Below are 18,632 nucleotides of genomic sequence, written 5' to 3'. Positions count from 1 at the left end.
TCAAATTATTGCTAATAGAAGCAAAGTTAGAGCTCTTATGCGTATGTGCTAGGATTATCACAATAGATATAGAAGAGAGCATCGGAACTCCAAACACACAATAGCCCTAAAACTATTGTATTGATTATGTACAAAGAAAATTCCAACTGCATTTCCAAGTACACAATGTAACTGAAAATGTTGACCACAAACTCAACCCAATACCCAGTTGTAGATCCTCCGTGGCCAGCCGATACTCCAGAGAAACACTCTGCTAGGCTCGATCACTTGGGGAAAACACACAACTCCAGACAGCACACACAATAGCCCTAAAGCTATTGTATTGTATTATGTACAAAGAAAACATTACAACTGCATTTCCAAGTACACAATGTAAATGAAAATTTTGACCACTAATCTCAGCCAAATACTCCTCCGTGGCTAGCCGATACTCCAGAGAAACACCCTGCTAGGCTTTATCACTTGGGGAATACCATATGGAATGATGAGATCCTACGTATGCTTATATAGGACCCCTATATGCAAGTCGGGGCTGCTGCCCTGCTGGCACCCTACTGAGGACCTGCCCATGGCATGTTTACTGCTGGCCGGCTGCTGTCCCAGGTGGCTGCCTGCTACGTAGCACATTTGCTGGCCTCCCTGATGCCTGACTACCTCAATGCATGCATCCGCTGCCCAACTCTTCCGTGTTGCCCATGTGTGTCCTACAGACACGCAGGTGTGTCCCAATGATAGGCATGGCAAATCCCTCATGACAATCCTCATGGTGACTTGGACTCAATCGGTGGCTTGCCTAGGATTAGGTCAAATGGTGACTCTGATCAGGCGCTCATGGCAACTGAATTGGTGCAGCACCACCACTTAGAGTGCCAATTGGAGGGATGCTCGGAGGGCTCTAGCGGTTCCACCTCCTCTTGCTCATTGTCCTACATGTTCCACAAGTTGTGGGCATCAGTCGAGTAGTTCCAAATCCTTGGCTCTGGAAATTCCCACTTGAATGCCAGCATCTAAATATTGATATGTTTGGGTAGCATACGCAACATAGCCACTAGTTGCTCTAGTGACCATGGTGAAAAATATTGAAAACTGGGAAGGAGCTAAGGGTACCAAAAGAGATGTTTCCACAAACCCGACCATGCTCTCTAAACCATATGGGCTTGTTATGTACCTGAGGCTAGCCGGGGGGTTAGATTAGCCAACCTAACCCCAGGTTACCAATCTAACCCCCCAGGTAGCCTCAGGTAAATGGACTTGAGAAATTCCACTAGCAACCTGACTCCCTCATTGAGTTCATCTCTGCATTATCTTTCCACAATCCAACACAATCATATACAAGCTTAAATCAAAGCTTCTATTTCCATCCCCGTGTCACAGTTCTCCATACCATGTCTCAGGCAGTCAGCGCTGTACGGCAGCCTAAAAGTACGCTACAACAGGCTAGCCAAAGTGTAAGGAGGCCTACACCATAGAGACGTCAAATTTGACAAGGGTGGTTACAAGCTCCCCGTACTGCAGCGCACCCCCTCCTTGCATCTGAGCACATTTCTCCTGCCCCCCTCCATTTCACCTGCTGCCCACCCTTTCACCTGTTCTCCAGCCTTATGCCATCTCTTGCCCGCCTCTTCACCTGCCAACCATCTCTCCTGTCCTCAATTTCACCTGCCCACCTCCTCCAGCCCTCCGCTTCTGCCCTCTGCAGCCTTCCCGCCTGCACCTTCCTCCTTCCCCTCTTGGCTGCACACTCCTCTCCATCCCCCTTCGTTTCAGCCTTCCAGCCCTTCTTCCTGCCCCTCCTTTGTTGCCTACGCCAGCACCCGTCCTCTTCGCTGCCCTCTCCTCCCCTTCCTGCTTTCCCCTCCGCCTCCCTTCTCTTCCCTGCCCTTCTCCTCCACCTTGCTCAAGTACGGATTACTCTCAATCAGAGTTCAAGTCGGCCTTCTTTCTTGATTAGCATCATGGCTAATCAATCCCCTCCGGCCAGGCGAACCATCCATTTCTCTCAAGACGAGTTTGCAGCCCTCTTCACCGAAATCAAGAAAGACTCCAAGATGACCCTCATTGAAAAAATCTTTGGCTCTCAGATGGAGCAACTATGGGTAAAGTCAGAGACAAGGGGGGGGGGGGGGGGGGGGGGGAGAGAGAGAGAGGGGGGGACGATGCTGAGACATATCCATCAAAGAGGAAGGCTGCTGGGGAGAGCTCGACAGAGAGAGGGTGCAGTCAACCGGCCCCCCTCATGTATCCAGGCCCGTGACTGTGTGCTAGCGGCATTGCCTTTCGACTTCGTGCTCCACTGCCTCGGCTGATGTGTGAGGGCAAAAGAGACCAAAGGACCAAATATATGAAAGATCAGAGTAAAACACACAGCATGCAATGGTGATGTGTAGATAAAAGATGAAGTCCAGTACAGGAGCTCTATGTGAGACTCCGAATGAGCAGAGAAAGCTGCTATCCCAAAAACGCAGACGTCAATCCAGAAGTAAACCTGATGTGAGCGCCTAGAAGTAAGCACTGATGTAGGCGCTTATGAGCTAATCACTGCTGATGAAAAACGCAGAACTGTCTTTTGGACTGGGTTAAATACCCTTTTTGGGTATATTTTCACACCCCCCCTCTCATACCAAAAAGGGATCATGAGAGAAGATGAGGGGAAAAAGCAGATTTGGTTGTCGAAGATGAGGATTCCTGTGATTTGAGACCAGAGGATAGGCATCTGGGATTGAGAGGTACTGGAAGAATGCCACAATGCAAGAGGTTTTCACATGCATGAATGCCATTTTTGGGTTTTCATTCATACATGCGCCCCAAACACAAAAAACAAAATGTTGTGCATAGGGAATGCAAGATGGAAAAAATGCAATGCAGTGGGTTTTCACACGAGCTGTGCCCTCATGGGGTTTTCACTGACTCATGTGCCCGATACAAAAATGGTAAGAAATATGAAGGGAGAGGAAGATCCCCCTCTTTATGTGCGGAGGGTGATGGTGGTGGTCCGATGCTGATCCGATTGCGAACACGCTCGAGAATGGGGCGGTTGACGGACTTCGTAAGGATGTCTGCATGGTTGTCTGCCGTGGAAATGTATTGGAGTCGGATGGTACCAAGCTTAACTTGTTCCCTGGTAAAGTGGAAATGGACACCCACATGCTTGGTACGGTTAGAAAAAATAGGATTGCCAGCAAGGGCAATCGCACTCTGACTGTCAACGAAGATGGTAGAGGCACTGTCGATGGAGACGCGCATGTTGGAAAGAAGTTGACAAAGATACATAACCTCAGTGGTGGCGTCATAGAGGGCCCGGTATTCAGCCTCTGCTGAAGAACCCGCAACGGTGTCCTGCTTTTTGCTAGACCAAGAGAAAGGGGCAGATCTGAGAGAGAACAAATAACCACCATGAGAACGTCGGGAATCGATATCACCAGCCCAGTCGGAGTCCGTGTAACTGCGCAAGGTGATCCCGCGACTGTAGTGAAGTCCATACAAATAGGTACCTGCTAGATAGCGAACAACCCTCATTGCTGAACTCCAATGTGGCTCCTTGGGAGCATTGAAATACTGACTTAAAATGGATGTGCAATAGGAGATATCAGGACGAGAATTTGTGAGCCAAATAATTTTCCCAACCACTTGTCTGTAGGCTCACTCTTCATGTGGAGGTGAGTCCACTTCCTTTGACAGTTTAACAATGGGATCCATTGGAGTAGCCACGAGGATAGCACCATCAGGAAAGTAGGAAGTAATGAGTTGGAGACAGTATTTCTATTGAGACACAAAAAAACTATCAGGATGTTGGATTACCTCCATGCCAAGGAAATATGAGAGAAGACCGAGATAAGTCATCTCAAAAGTTTGTCTGAGCTGTGCCATGATATCAACCATTTTGGCTTGATGTGAACCTGAAATAATTAGGTCATCGACATACAGTACTAGGTAGCAAGCCATCACCTGATCAATGTGAATATAGAGATTGGGGTCACAGTGAGATGGGTGAGAACCTTGGCTGTGAAAAAATTTGTCGATGCGATGATACCACGCCCGGGGCTTGCTTGAGCCCATAAAGAGCTTTATGTAAGCGAAAGACTTTGTCCTCAAGACCAGGGAGAGGGAAACCCGGAGGTTGGTCAACATAGACCTCCTCGTTAAGAATGCTATTTAAAAAGACACTCTTGACATCCATCTGATAGATTGGCCATTTATGGTGGGCAGCCAGATTGAGTAAAAGACGGATTGTGATCATTTGAGCAGTGGGTGCAAAAGTCTCGTCGAAATCAATACCTTCTTTTTGGCGAAAGCCTTGCACAACAAGCCGGGCTTTGTATTTGTCCAAGGTACCATCGGCTTTATTTTTGGTGCGGAAGATCCATTTGGTTCCAATGACCTTCTAATGACGAGGGCGATCCACAAGGGACCAAGTGCCATTACGGTCAATGCTTTTGAGTTCTAGTTCCATGGCCTGTTTCCAGGATGGAATTTTAATAGCATCTTTCCACGATGTTGGCTCATCATGTGCCGTATAGTCTGCGGAAAAAACAGAGGCAAATGAGGCACGAGCAACGAGTCTAGTGGATCGACGAGGACCGTCCAAAGGGATATCACAGGGAAGCATGCCAGAATCATGCATGGTTTGTTGATACCAACGAGGTAAAGGGTCCCTGGGTGGTTGTCAAGAGGAGGAAGCCTCAAGAGGTGAAGTTGTAGGTAACTACAGTCTAAGATTCTTGTTCAGTTGGTATGGGCAGCGGAAGGCGAAGTAAGTCTCGCTCATCAAAGACAACATCTCAACGAACGAAAACTTTGTTTGATCGTGGATCAAAAACCTTGTAAGCCTTTGATTCAGAAGAGTAACCCACAAAAATGAGCAACTCACTCCTTGGCTCAAGCTTGCCCCTTGTATCATTCGGAGTGTGAGTATATGCTCGACATCCAAAGACACGGAAATGAAAAACAGTTGGCTTTTCACCAAAAAATGCCTCAAATGGGGTCCTGTGGGGAACAGCAACCGTGGGGCAATGGTTCAGAAGATACACCACAGTGTTGACCGATTCTGACTAGAGGCGTTCAGGCAGCTCAGCTGCAAAAAGCATGGAGCGTGCCGCCATATCCATGAGTGTTCGGTTCTCTTGTTTTATGCTATTCTATGCTCTTTCATATCGATTTGATTCAAGTCGTTGTATCTTTGATGTATTTGTGAGTTTTTAATTATTTCTTCAAGAAGTACAAAAGGTCTCATGATAGTGGTATCAGAGCTTTGGTTTAATTCAATCTTCTTGAAGCTGGTCAAAGACTTGTGGTGGACAAAGAGGTGAAAGAGACAAAGGCAGATGTGACTGTGGTGATTTTTCAATTTAATTTGAAGCTTACTTAAGGGCCTATAAAGTTTTTCCTAACGTGCATACTTTAGACTTATGAGAATGTAATTTGCTATCTAGCAATGTCTACACCACTAGCCATTTCGGCATACTCTTGGATACCTATATGGCTACCCTTTCCTCATCCACTGCATTATCCATAATTACCTCATCAATAGGATGATTTGTGGGTTGAAAATTATGAACACCCTTTTACAAGGTATTTTTTTATTAATCTTTAATCATAATTAAATGATAATTATGATTAGGAAATATCAATTAAAACCTTAAGCAAACTCCTTAACAGAGAAGGAGGGAGTGAGAAGAATAGAGAAAGAGGTGAGTGGAAGAGAGGAGAGGGCTCCTCCCTCTCCATCTCTCTCACATCGCAACATGGAGGGGGAAGGGGGCTAGGCGGAAATCGCCACCCCTCCAAAAATCATTTTTTAAAGGTTTTTTATAAAACCTTAGTCGTGACAACTATGGTTGTACCAACATGCTTAGGTAGCATCTGGCATGCATTGGGAGGTATCGGCATGCCTCAAGGCTTGAGACCTTGCCCTCTACAGAGGCTCACTCTTTGGATAGAGATGCACAACTGAAAATCTAGGAGTGCATGCCCAGGCTTATTACAAATGATGAGTGTGCCTCTTTGGATGCCCCCTTTTCGAAGGATAAGCTGAGACATGCTTTGCACGCCCTCTTGAAAGGCGAGTGCCCAGGGGATGATGGTCTCTCTCCATCCTCCTTTTTGCAGTTTTGGGATTACATTGGTAATGATGCTACTACTACTCTACAGGAGATGCGGTGTACTGGTATGATGCCCCCTTTTCTCACAGAGGTCTTATCCACCTTGTCCCGAAAGGTGGGGACAAGGCCAATATTAGACAGTGGAGGCCCATAACTCTACTTGGGTCTGCTTACAAAATCTTAGCGAAGGCAGTGAGTATGAGGCTTCAGCCTATTCTTCAAAGAGTTATTCATGATACACAGAATGGCTTCCTTGAAGGAGTATTTTTGATAACATCTTTTCATTATGGGAAGTTGTGGAGTGGGCTAAATCTAGCCAATCCCTTGCCATTCTCTTGCTAGACTTTGAAAAAGCTTATGACAGAGTGAATTGGGACTTCTTGGAAGGCACGATCGCACGGATGGCTTTCTCCCAGGAGTGGATTAGAGGGGTCTCTTGCATGTATAGGGAGACCCACAGTAGAATTTTGGCCTGCGGGGGCATGGTGAGCGCTTTCAGATCTCCCGTTCGGTGAGGCGGGGATGCCCCTTAGCTCCACTACTTTACCTTATAGTGGCGGAGGCCATGAGTAGGTTTCTCAGGGTTACCCCAAGGGTTTCGGGACTCACATTGCCTCTTTGCACAGAGGAAGAGTTATTGGACTCAAAGTTAGCAGATGATACTACTATGTTTTTGGAGGCTTCACAAGCATGCTTTTGTGCTTTCCGCACTACCTTGGAGATGTTTTGTTTGGCAGCAAGAGCCACCATCAATTGGCACAAATCAGCGGGATTCTCGATTAGTGCCTCTCCACAGACAGATTGGGGTTTGGATGTGGGGTTTACTTGGATTGAGAGGGGATACACTACCACGTACCTTGGCTGTCAGGTTGGCATTGACATCTCGCCTGCACAACAGTTCACTCTTGTGCTCATGAGCATTAAAAGCAAACTTCAGTATTGGAGTAACAGGAAGCTTGATTTGGCCTCTAGAGCCTTGGTAGCTAACCAAGTGCTTCTAGTGACAGCTTTGTTTGTCACGTTGCCTCTTTGCAGAGTTATTGGACTCAAAGTTAGCAGATGATACTACTATGTTTTTGGAGGCTTCAGAAGCATGCTTTTGTGCTTTCCGCGCTACCTTGGAGATGTTTTGTTTGGCACCAAGAGCCACCATCAATCGGCACAAATCAGCGGGATTCTCGATTAGTGCCTCTCCACAAACAGATTGGGGTTTGGATGTGGGGTTTACTTGGATTGAGAGAGGATACACTACCACGTACCTTGGCTGTCAAGTTGGCATTGACATCTCGCCTGCACAACAGTTCACTCTTGTGCTCATGAGCATTAAAAGCAAACTTCAGTATTGGAGTAACAGGAAGCTTGATTTGGCCTCTAGAGCCTTGGTAGCTAACCAAGTGCTTCTAGTGACAGCTTTGTTTGTCACGTTGTGCTGGGTTTTTCATAAGGGATGCATTGGTCAGCTTCATCAGCTTATTCAAAACCTCCTTTGGTCAAGATTATGGCACTATACACACCAAGGCGAGAGTGGCTTGGGATACCATTATTATACCTAAGCAAGAGGGAGGATTGAACATCATTGACCTGGAGGTGCAGTGTAAGGCTTTACTTTGTAAGCTAGTAGTAGTCAGAGGATTTCTTCCTAGCACTGAGCCTTGGAAGGACCACCTTCTGCAAAAGCAAATTACGAGGTGCACTCCGATTAGGGAAGGTGATTGGATTTACAGTCCATGTTTTATCTTCTCAGATGCAGAGCACCAACCACTTTCTTTGCCCTTGATGAGATCTCTTCTGCAAGCCTGGGATTGCATGAGGAGCTTCTTGGTTCATGTTCCTCCGTGGTCAATTGAGGAGGCTTATAGGCAGCCCATTGTGTGGAATGACTTGATCTTGGATAAATATGGTAGACCTCTTGGAGTAGCCACGCATATAAAGTGGACAGCCTGTGCGGCTCTTCTCCCCTCGGTGTTGGATTGGAAGAGGCTCATGAGTCTCACGGAGGATGAGAGAATGCTTCCCACCCAGCACTTGAGAGGCACTAGTCAAAGGATTATGCAGATGAATGCAGCCATACCTAACCATTGGATCACAAGGAACTTCGTGGAAGGGCCTCATCACTCTCACGGAGGATGAGAGAATGCTTCACACCCAACACTTGAGAGGCACTAGTCAAAGGATTATGCAAATGAATGCAGCCATACCTAACCACTGGATCACGAGGAACTTTGTGGAAGGGCCTCAGCACTCTCACGGAGGATGAGAGAATGCTTCACACCCAACACTTGAGAGGCACTAGTCAAGGATTATGCGGATGAATGCAACCATACCTAACCATTGGATCACAAGGAACTTCGTGGAAGGGCCTCAGCACTTATGGTTTGGGGTATTTTCAGGGGAAGGGGTACCTCTCCAGGTCATGTGCCTCCCCACTTCAGGTGAGGACGATGTACCAGTTTTGCCAAATGCAGAGGATCAAAGAAGGGAGGTGAGTTCTTTGCCCCGTCGACCCGCTTCTTCTATTAACTCTATTGAGATTGCCATCCATTCAAGATAGACGTGTATCCCTTGTTTGGCTCCATACAAAATCTCTCAGACTTTTCACGGTGCCTTTGGATTTGTTAGCCTACGCCTTGTCATCTCGACAATTACACATGTGACATAGCATAGCTACAATGTCTTTGACTTTTGTAACATGTCATTGTGCATGGTGGTTACAATATTGGTGTACCACCATGCACAATGGCGGTTACACTATTGGTGTAGCCACTACACATGTGACATAGCATAGCTACAACGTCTTTGAACTTTTGTAACATGTGATTGTGCATGGTGGTTATACTATTGGTGTATTACAAATCTCATAGACCCTTGAGAGATTTTGTAAGATGTCAATAAAGTTCCCTCCCTCCTTTTCTCCCTCCCTTCCTCTATTACAAACTCTTCCAAAAGCACACTTGCAGGCAGACTCCTTCCTTTTATTTCCAAGGAATGGCAAGCACAAAGTGCAGGAGTAAGATGAAACTAGTCCACAGACTTTAGGGATGCTCTAGGCATCTCCTAGGCCTCAAGGAGGAAGTAATGTTGACAAAAAGTAAGAGATATTATGCAGCTAAGCAAAGCATGTATGTTTGACTAAAGAGAAACATACCTCCACTACATCAATGAAGTCTTGCTTGGTATGAAATGCTCCTACCCACTTTGTATGATCAGGTGAACTGCAACAGTAAATAGTTCATTTTTTAAACAAGGTAATGCTAATCTAGAATAGAATTGAAAAAAAATACTTGCCAAGAGATGCCACCTTACCCAGAGTCCATCTTCATATGCTGAGCATTGAAAAAGAATACAGTGGCAGGAATCCATGTGATGTCAAAGTATGTCACATACACTTGCATTTCTTCGGCATCAACGTCCACCACTGCAATAGAAGCAAACTTGGAAACCTCTCTTGCAGCTTTTGCAAGCTGCAAAAACATACATTGAGCATAAACGATGGAGATCTACTGTGATGCCCGGTTCGCAAGCCATGGTAAGCTTGGCCCAGCAGGAATCAATTCGTGGTTAACACAAAGGCGATGACAAAGCACCAAAGATGTGCTTAGAGGATGCAAGACTTCCTTCTACTCAACGTGGCTGGTGCATTTTCATCAATTTGAGGTCAGATGGAAAAAGATCATCAAGAAGAATTGAAAGTGTTAGAAGAGAAAGAACGAAAACCAAGGTTTCTAGGTGCGATAATCCCCATCTGATACGAGTACAGAAGAAAGTACTGATAAAAAAAGGGACATTAAGTACACCACTATTTTCCTAGTTTGAATAATATATAAATATAAAATAAGACAAAAAAAACAGCTAAGTACACACAATGTGCACAGATTGCATGGGAAAGCATATGGGATGCATGGATGGCTGCCTAATAAGATCTAGGACAAACAAGACCTACAAAATTGATATAGAAGCTTGTGCATTTTGTATGGAGTACCAAACGTCCTGTACTGTACAGATCATGAGGCTGAGTATGAGTTCGGAATGCAACTATAAGGAAAATCACTCCTTGGAGAGACAAGCAGGAGCATCGCTACTCAAATTGACCCAAATAACAATATTGTGAGTGGCTCCCATGAGATTGGGTCAGACGTCCGAGCCCTTATCCTGCTCATCGTCCACCTTGCTCAACTAGTTTCTGCTCATCCTTCTGATCATGCCGGTGGTAGAATTCAAACCTAAGGAATCTCCAGTTGAGTGGAAAGGGCAGCCAACAGGTTGGAATCTTCGGCCAATCGAGTATTAGAAGTTGATTGTACAGGCAGCTCCCGTTTGTGAGCCTCCAAATGTGATGTGCACCCCCCACATGGGTGTATCTGAATAGTCAAGTGTAGGTCTTAAGCCACCTTGTGGGGTTTTGGATGAGCACCGAGCATGTTGAGCCCTTGTCCAATTGCCAGCTGCCATCAAGATTAGGTGTAGGGACAGTTTTGTAACCCACGTTGGAGATTAATTTTGTACAAGCATCCAGCAGCTTATTAGGGCAAGTGCTAGGTGCCAGACACTTCTGCAGGGTGCTGAACACAATAATTATTATATAATATCAGTTGTCGGGCAGCGTGGTAATTGTTTCTAGGTAGTCCAGGCCCCATTTAATCAGGCCACACAGTACTGCATGAGGAAGGAGACAGCAAGCAACAGTCTGGGGTGGTCACGTACCATTACGGGCTGGTCGGGAACCATTATGGGCTGGTCGTGTCATCATTTGGGCATTCCTCATGCTTTGGACCTCTAGACAAGCTTTGGACCTATGGACCCACTCTAAGAGACGACTCTCTTTTCTGGGGTAGCCCTAAGGGCTAGGCCCTTTCTACATGCAACCTACATGCTTCTAGACAGATGCTTGGTATTTGGATGCAAACCAAATACACAGGACACCTGACATCATTCCAGAGGGAGACTCACAGTACAGATTGGCATTGCTTCATGTGTAGGACAATGCTCACCTGACCTCAGACGTGTAGAGTGGAACCGTTGCTGACTCATACTGGGCTCACATGGGACCAATTTCCACTCCATGTCCTGCACCTTGTTCAGATATGTCTACGTGGCATCCAAGTGCGGGATGCATGTGATATCCCCTTTTGCTTAACTTGACAGAAGCTGCATAGCCTCCAAATAGTCTGTCAATAAAGCCGGAAAGTCGTCGAAGAATTCTTTGTCAAGCCAAACCACTTCGTGAGGAATTGTCTTTGTCTTCAACTGGAGCCATGCTTGAAGCGGTGCAAAAGGATCTATTCTAGAATCATCACTTCAACTTCATCAACTATGTCTAGTTCCGCTTCATCTTTCACTTCTGAAGGGATTGGACTTGCATATGGTTTTAGCCAACTGACATGGAACACATCGTGCATAGTCCAACTCGGAGGTAGCTTCAACTTCATTGAAACCTTGTTGATCTTTCTCTGGATAGGAAAAGGTCCAAATCTCCTGAACGATAACTTTGGGCATTGCTTGCCCACCTGTTTCAATCTTTGCTTCGTAATCCGAAGATAAACACAATCTCCTTCCGAGAACTTCACATCCCTTCGGTCTTTGTTGGCCTATCGAGAGTAGGCCTCTTGCGCTTTAGCAAACCTGCTTTTCACTACCTCCAAAATCTCCTGGTAAGACTCCGTCATTCTGTTTGCTTCAGGTAATGAAGACGAGGTTCTGGTCAATAACGACTGGAATGGCCTTCCAAACACTACTTCATATGGAGTCCTGCCAATAGCTGAAGAAAATAACTGCTTGAACTAAAGGCAAATATGATTCCCACTTACCTTGCTGATCGTGGACATAACACTTCAGCACATCAAAGGCCAACTAGTTGTAGATTTCTGTTTGGCCATCAGTCTATGGGTGAAATGTACTGGAAAATTTTAGTTTGGTATCAAAATTATGAAATAATGCCCTCCAAAAATGACTGGTGAACTTGGCATCTTCGTCTGACACTCCAGTCCTAGGGATCCTGCCAATCGGATACCAATGCCAAATGAATAAATGGGCAACATCTTCAGCAGTCACATTGGCCCTGCATGAAATAAGCACAACAAATTTGCTAAATCTATCAACAATAGCACTGCGTATTACGCTTACCCAAACTAGGAGACAGATTTGTGACAAAGCCCATCGATATATCTTGGAAAGGTCCTCGAAAATTGGTAAAGGCTATAACAACCCTATCTTCTTCCCCCGAGGAGCTTTCACTTTCTGACAAACGTCACACTGTTACACATGAGTGATCACATTGCACCTCATTCTTGGCTTGGTGGCAAATAATATTACCTTTCTCCAATCAATATCTGGTTGGAACTTGTGAAACCACTGAATTCCCAAAATTAACCATAAAATCTCGCACAAACTTTGTGCCCTAATCATTAATTTTGCACCTTGCCAAAGGAAGACTCACAGTAGTACAGACTTGCACTGCTTCATGTGCAAGACAATGCACACCTGACCTCGAACGCGTAGAGTGGAACCCTGACTGACTCGTCCCAGACTGGGCTCACATGGGACCAGTTTCCACTCCAGGTCCTGCACCTTCTTGTTCAAATATGTCTACGTGGGATGCACGTGTAATATCTATTCTCAACTCTCTCTCTCTCTCTCTCTTGCATGTACACACATGCACACGCACACACACATGCCCACACACACACACACACACACACACAAACACACACGCACGCACGCACGCACGCACGCACCCACACACATCCACCCCAAAACACAAGAAGCAAAGATCATATAGCCTAAACTAGAGAATACATTTAGCACACATGGAGCTTGTGCCCATTCATTATGACATCATGTGTTATATATACAACTAGTCCTAATTCATACTTGGGTGCCCAAATACCCTAGCTAAGATGTTTTCTTTTCGTTCATTATGAGATAATGTGTTATACATATAATTTGCCCTCATTTATACTTGGGTGCCGAGAACTTCTTAACTAAATGAGTTTGAGTTATATGTTATAATTTAGTTTTGCAGTTACACACTTCATTACAATGTGGGTGGACAACTTATAAGTGACTTCAGGCATTTTATTAATCCCAACTAGCCAAGCACTAGTGGGCAAGCGCCTCCTTATTAAAAAGAGTGGGCACTCTTGTGGGCACCCTCCCCACTATGGGAGAGGTGTGGCCAAGGCTCACGTGGCCCAACGGCCACCACCTTCCCAAAAACCAATGCGCCACTCCTCTCCTTCCCAAGTGTGTGTGCATCTTCACAGGCAAGCAATGAAGCCACCGCCTACTGCAAAACAAGTACTACATGCTATCTGCACAATAATCTCAACAAATCCGCACCAACCGTACCATTATTCAACCTGCTCGTACTTATCCGTACTACTCTCCCTATAGTCTATGCCACAATGTCCGTATAGTTGTTTTGTTCCCCGTACAATTGACCTCTTCCATGTACTTCCGTACAACACGACATCATTATCTATTGTTGAATGGAACCTACAAATCTGATCGTGTAGCATTTACTAACAAACCTGCTCTACATTCGCGTACTTGATCATGTCGGTTTTTGCGTCTTGGCTTGACACACGCATGCTTGTGTATGGATGCCAGTGGAGCATTGATGCATATGACAAGTTACTAGGGATTGGGAAGCAAAGTACTGCTCACATAAAGCTTTGGAATTTGACAATGGCATCGACACAAACATATTTGTCATCTATTTTCATTGCATAAATTACAAGGGGGGTCGGCCCTATTGGCAGTGTCATTTCATTTTCGGCATTGTTATGTTGTATTGTGTTGTTCCATTTCGTTGTTGTTTAATAGTTGTGTCAAGATTGTGCTCAACCCCGCCCGGGGTATTTCAGGTCGGGCAGCATTTATTGTGGTCTGGGCTGGTGGTGGAGGGGTCGGGTAGGTGGACTCAGTAAAGGGGGCACAATTTGCCTTATTTAAAGACCTTGCCCTTCCTCATTGATCATCTATCATACGTACAAGCAGAGCATCAGGAAGCACGCAGACCCACGACCAGCAGGAAGCAACAACGATTGGATCTCCGAAATCCACAGGCAGCTCACCATAGTACATATGCCGCCCAGACAGCAGTTCCCCTTGCTTTTCAGCCTAGAAATCGGTCAATTCACCATTCAGTCCACAGTTTGCAGATGCATTCTGATCCAAAGATTCGTACTCCATATCTATTAATCAACCAAATACACCACAAGGTGGGGGCCCTTCAGTGGGTTCTGGGACCCAATGGGGTGTCTAGCGTACTCTTTTCTTCCTATTCTATTCAATAATCAGTTTAAAACACTTTAATCTTTCACTAGTGCATGTAACACTAATATCAAAGCTAAAGCTTTCTTGAGGCTCGGTAAGAAAGAGTGCAGGAAATTTGCTTGTAGTGGATGGTTTGGTTTATTCTCACTCTGGACTCATCATGCTGAGGACCACAGCAAAGCTGAGGAGGATCAGAGGGGTGTTGAAGCCAAGAAGGCTAGGAACACAGAAGAGGAACATTTCCAACAAGGCCATTAGGAGCTCATAATGCTCTTCCAGCAATTTTCATAGGCATCTTCAACATCACATCCTCGCCTCCACTATCTATTGGGAAAAAATACATTCAGCAAGTACAATGGCAATCTCAAACTCTCTTCTCTGCACTCTTAGTTACATCAATTTGAATGTCATGCTTTTGAGGTTTAGAGATCAGAAAAAAATGAAGTCATGCTAACCGAATGTCATTTAACCGGCAAGGCCTTGGGTGCCCCCGGTCCTAGAACTTTGTCATGAATTGGCACTTTCTACTACGACTGGTACCATGTTTGGAGAACAATCTACTCTAGGATCGAAACGTCTACCTCGTGAATTGGCACTTTCTACTACAACTGGTACCATGTTTGGAGAACAATCTACTCTAGGATCGAAACGTCTACCTCGTGAATTACTTTTGGCTGAGCCTCACCTAATATTGCTCAAGGAAGCCCTGACACATAAGGCTTCAATCAACTGACATGGAACACATTATGCAATCCATATGTCTCTCTCTCTCTCTCTCTCTCTCTCTCTCTCTCTCTCTCTCTCTCACACACATACACAAACTTTGTGCTTAGCTAGACTCCTTTTACATCATCTAACTGAACGCTAACCAAGGGTAATTCATGCTCACTATACACTCCATGGCCAGATTTCCTCCCTTATCGGGCATTAAGGCCTTCGATTTCAAGCTAGTCTATGCCTTTGATTTCAAGCTAGTCTCTGTGAAGCTCTAGCCCTGCAGCATGTGGTACATAACAGCTGCAACAGCGTTGCGAAACAACACAATTGCTGTGTCTTAAACACTAGTAATTGCAGCAATATTTAATTTGAAGCTTACTTACAATGTCATCCATCTGCATGCACACAGCATCAGACGCCCTTCCAAAGCGCAGCACAAGCAATATTTAATTTGAAGCTTACTTACAATGTCATCCATCTGCATGCACACAGCATCAGACGCCCTTCCAAAGCGCAGCACAAGCACTTTGTCGAGCGTGTCGCATATCGCCTTGTCCACCTCTTCCTTCCGTGTCAAGTGGGGTAGCAGATAGCTCATCGTAAAACCTTGCCAAGGAAATCGCAAAGAAATTTACAAATAGGTGACCGAAATGTTCTTTTCTTGATTCATAAATTAATTTGTTTCATGTTGTGAGAGTTTTGCATGAATGTTAAGGTATTTTCCATGGGCTCACAAATCTTTGTGGATCTCTTTTTATTGCATGTTTGACATGTTTACCTCTATGATCAAGATGCTGGACTATCCAATCTCCTCTTTGTAGTATGCACCCCCAAAACGCACACAAGAGAGGCAGCCGAGAGAGGCGGCCACCAAAAAATGCCAAAAAAACAGGGACGGCCCGGTGGACTGGGCGGAGCTGAGCTGTGGCGTCGTCGGGCGAACGGGCTGATCTCGTGATAGGGTGGGGGCGACCTGGAGAGAGTGCCTGAAATTTTGCAACTTCAAAATTGAAGGCCTAGGTGCTATCTTGGCCGACCTGGAGAGAGTGCCTGAAGTTTTGCAACTTCAAAATTGAAGGCCTAGGTGCTATCTTGGCCTTCATTTTTTGAAGGCCACTATTAGGGGAAATTTCTTTTTATGGCCTTTATTTGCAAGCTTTTTTTTAGTGGTAGACTTCATCTCAAGGCTAAAATGGCTTTAATGCCCATTGCAGCTTTCAAGTTTCATGCATGGTCCTAGTGCAGAGAGCTACAGCACGAGGCGGGCACAAGGGATCTATGGCCAAGATTGATCATGCCCAAAGAATAAAAATATTCTTTATTACCTGCAAAATGACGTCGGACGTGGCAGGGTGGCGGCGCAAATTTACTCATCCCCACTTCTTTGCATTAATTATGTGTTTGCGGGAAGATATATATATATATATATATATATATATATGTATATATATATATATGTATATATATATATATATATCAGCTCACAACATAGAACCCCCGTTGCACAGCTCGATGGCATTGAACTCAGGTCCTCGCAACAGGACCAGACCGTTCTACCAACTCGCCTACGCGCCCGTGGGCTTCTTTGCATTAACTCTCCCTGGGTGGCGCTTCGACAGAAATGCAACTCTCACTCCTGGCTCGTGTGCGGCGGGCTCTACAACTCTGACCAACACCTTCTCTCTCTTGCTATGTAATGCCTATCGATCAACGCCGAGAGAAGACTGTGTAACAAACTCACTTGCTACGCTAGTTCTGCTCAACGCCTTCTCTCTCGGAGCAGCACTATTTCTGCTCAAAGCCTTCTCTCTCTCTGAGCGGCGATGTAGTGCTTGAACACAAGGGACAATCAACTCCACAAGAAGAAGGTGCAACATCTATCCAGGAGCTTGAGCACATGCCTAGCTCACTCCGCTAGTCTCTGCAAGCCTGACAAACAGTAGCTTACCAAATGGATAGGGGCATTGTGGAATTTTGGTAAGAGCCTTCTTCCATCACCATCAGCATCGCCATCTATGCCCAAGTGTCTTAGTTTTTTCTTTTTTTCCCTTGATGTAGGTGGTGTCTTTTTTTTTCCATTGGACCTGCCCTAATTTTGTTTGAAAAAATGCAGGGAGTCGGGAAAATTCAGCACAATCACCACCTTAGTTTGGGGCCTTTAAACATGTGAGATCTAGATTAGGCTTTGCTAATCAAAGAATACGGTGCCTTTGCTAATTCTCTTGTAAGCATAAGAGGCGTTTTCCTCATTAGGTCCTTGCATTCGTGTTTTGCCAATTTGCAGCCCCTTCTCTCTCTCTCTCTCTCTCTCTCTCTCTCTCTCTCTCTCTCTCTCTCTCTCTCTCTCTCTCTCTCTCTCTCTCTCTCTCTCTCTCTCTCTCTCTAGGTTTAGGGTGGGTTCTTTGGCTCTCTCTCTCTCTCTCTAGGTTTAGGGTGGGTTCTTTGGCTCTCTCTCACGCTCGGGTTAAGGTTAGCAGGATGAGTAATGATGGTGTCCCGTGTGAGGATATCCTACTCGAGAATAGAAGGCAAACTCGACGTTGTCTAGCGAGTGAGGAATGTCAAGCAAAAAACATTGCTATTCGGAAAGGGGAGAAATGATGGAGCATCTTCTATGAGTACATGGAATAAAGTATTACATCCCATGTCGAAAATCGAATGCCCCCCTAGGGTGCTCAATCGAAGCAATTTGAGATTGTCACTATATGAGAAGCAATCTCGAGCTCAATTCAATGACATGGCATACAAGTTCAATGACATGGCATACAAGTTCGAGAGAAATAGAAAAAAGTATGAACAAGGGAAAATGAAAGAGTTGCTCGAGACATGGGATGCTATGGAGGACTCCAAAAAGCTTATAAAAGGACCAAAAGAAGAGTTTCTCAAAGGTGCTTTGGCCAAGGTAATGGATGAATACATGGCGATGAGGGATAGGCATGTGTCGGCTATTCAAAAAAAAGAAGGATTGATGAAGGAGGATATGAGACACATGCAAGTCACATTTAAAAACATTAAGGGGAATGTTTTTCTTGTTTTCATCATGCTCTTTTTCTTTAAACCTGTTTTCTTTCTCTAGAAACGTCGTGCTCCACAAAGTGGTCAATCATGGGGAGTCCAAGTAATGGTTGATGGTAATGATAATAATCATAACCAATCATCTACTCCAATATGTGAATCATATCTCTTTTTCTCTAGTATGCTCACTCGTGGTCATGTGCTTCTCCAAATCAAATGAAGTAAAAGATGCCCTCTCTATTTTTGTAGAGAAACCTCTCTACATTTGATGAACATGGTCCTCCGCTCCATCAACTTAGATGCATAAAACTCTAAATGTTTGGCTATACTACTTTCTATTTTTAAATTTCTTTTCTAGTGGAAACTTCTTATTGCTCATTTTTTACTTCATTTTTAAATATGATGGTCTATTGGCTCTAAGCCTCATGATACAATTAACGACTCCCCCTCCTCAAGTACTACCTTACCATTTACATTAGTAATCTTCGAGGCTAATGGTGAGGCTTACTTGGAATCTACAATAAATGA

The 18,632-nt window shown here is 45.0% G+C and overlaps 1 protein-coding gene across 1 annotated transcript in view; it reads right to left on the bottom strand.

The window, feature by feature from the left end:
- The window catches only part of LOC147615864 (mRNA splicing factor, thioredoxin-like U5 snRNP), a 43,591-nt gene extending 27,547 nt beyond the window's left edge, over positions 1-16,044 (bottom strand). The window contains exons 1-4 of the mRNA XM_086778470.1: positions 15,868-16,044; positions 15,556-15,695; positions 9,402-9,559; positions 9,244-9,310 (exon numbers count right to left, since the gene is read on the bottom strand). Of these exons, the coding sequence (XP_086634596.1) occupies positions 9,244-9,310; positions 9,402-9,559; positions 15,556-15,687 (357 nt within the window). The 5' untranslated portion in view covers positions 15,688-15,695; positions 15,868-16,044. The remainder of the gene's footprint in view (positions 1-9,243; positions 9,311-9,401; positions 9,560-15,555; positions 15,696-15,867) is intronic.
- Between the last annotated feature and the right edge of the window lie 2,588 nt (positions 16,045-18,632).

This window comes from Cibotium barometz, chromosome 39, assembly GCF_041138505.1.
Source record: "Cibotium barometz isolate CiBa-2024 chromosome 39, ASM4113850v1, whole genome shotgun sequence".
Lineage (NCBI taxonomy): Eukaryota > Viridiplantae > Streptophyta > Polypodiopsida > Cyatheales > Cibotiaceae > Cibotium > Cibotium barometz.
The sequence above is the reverse complement of the archived record's forward strand: the minus strand, read 5'-3'. Positions and strand labels throughout refer to the sequence as shown.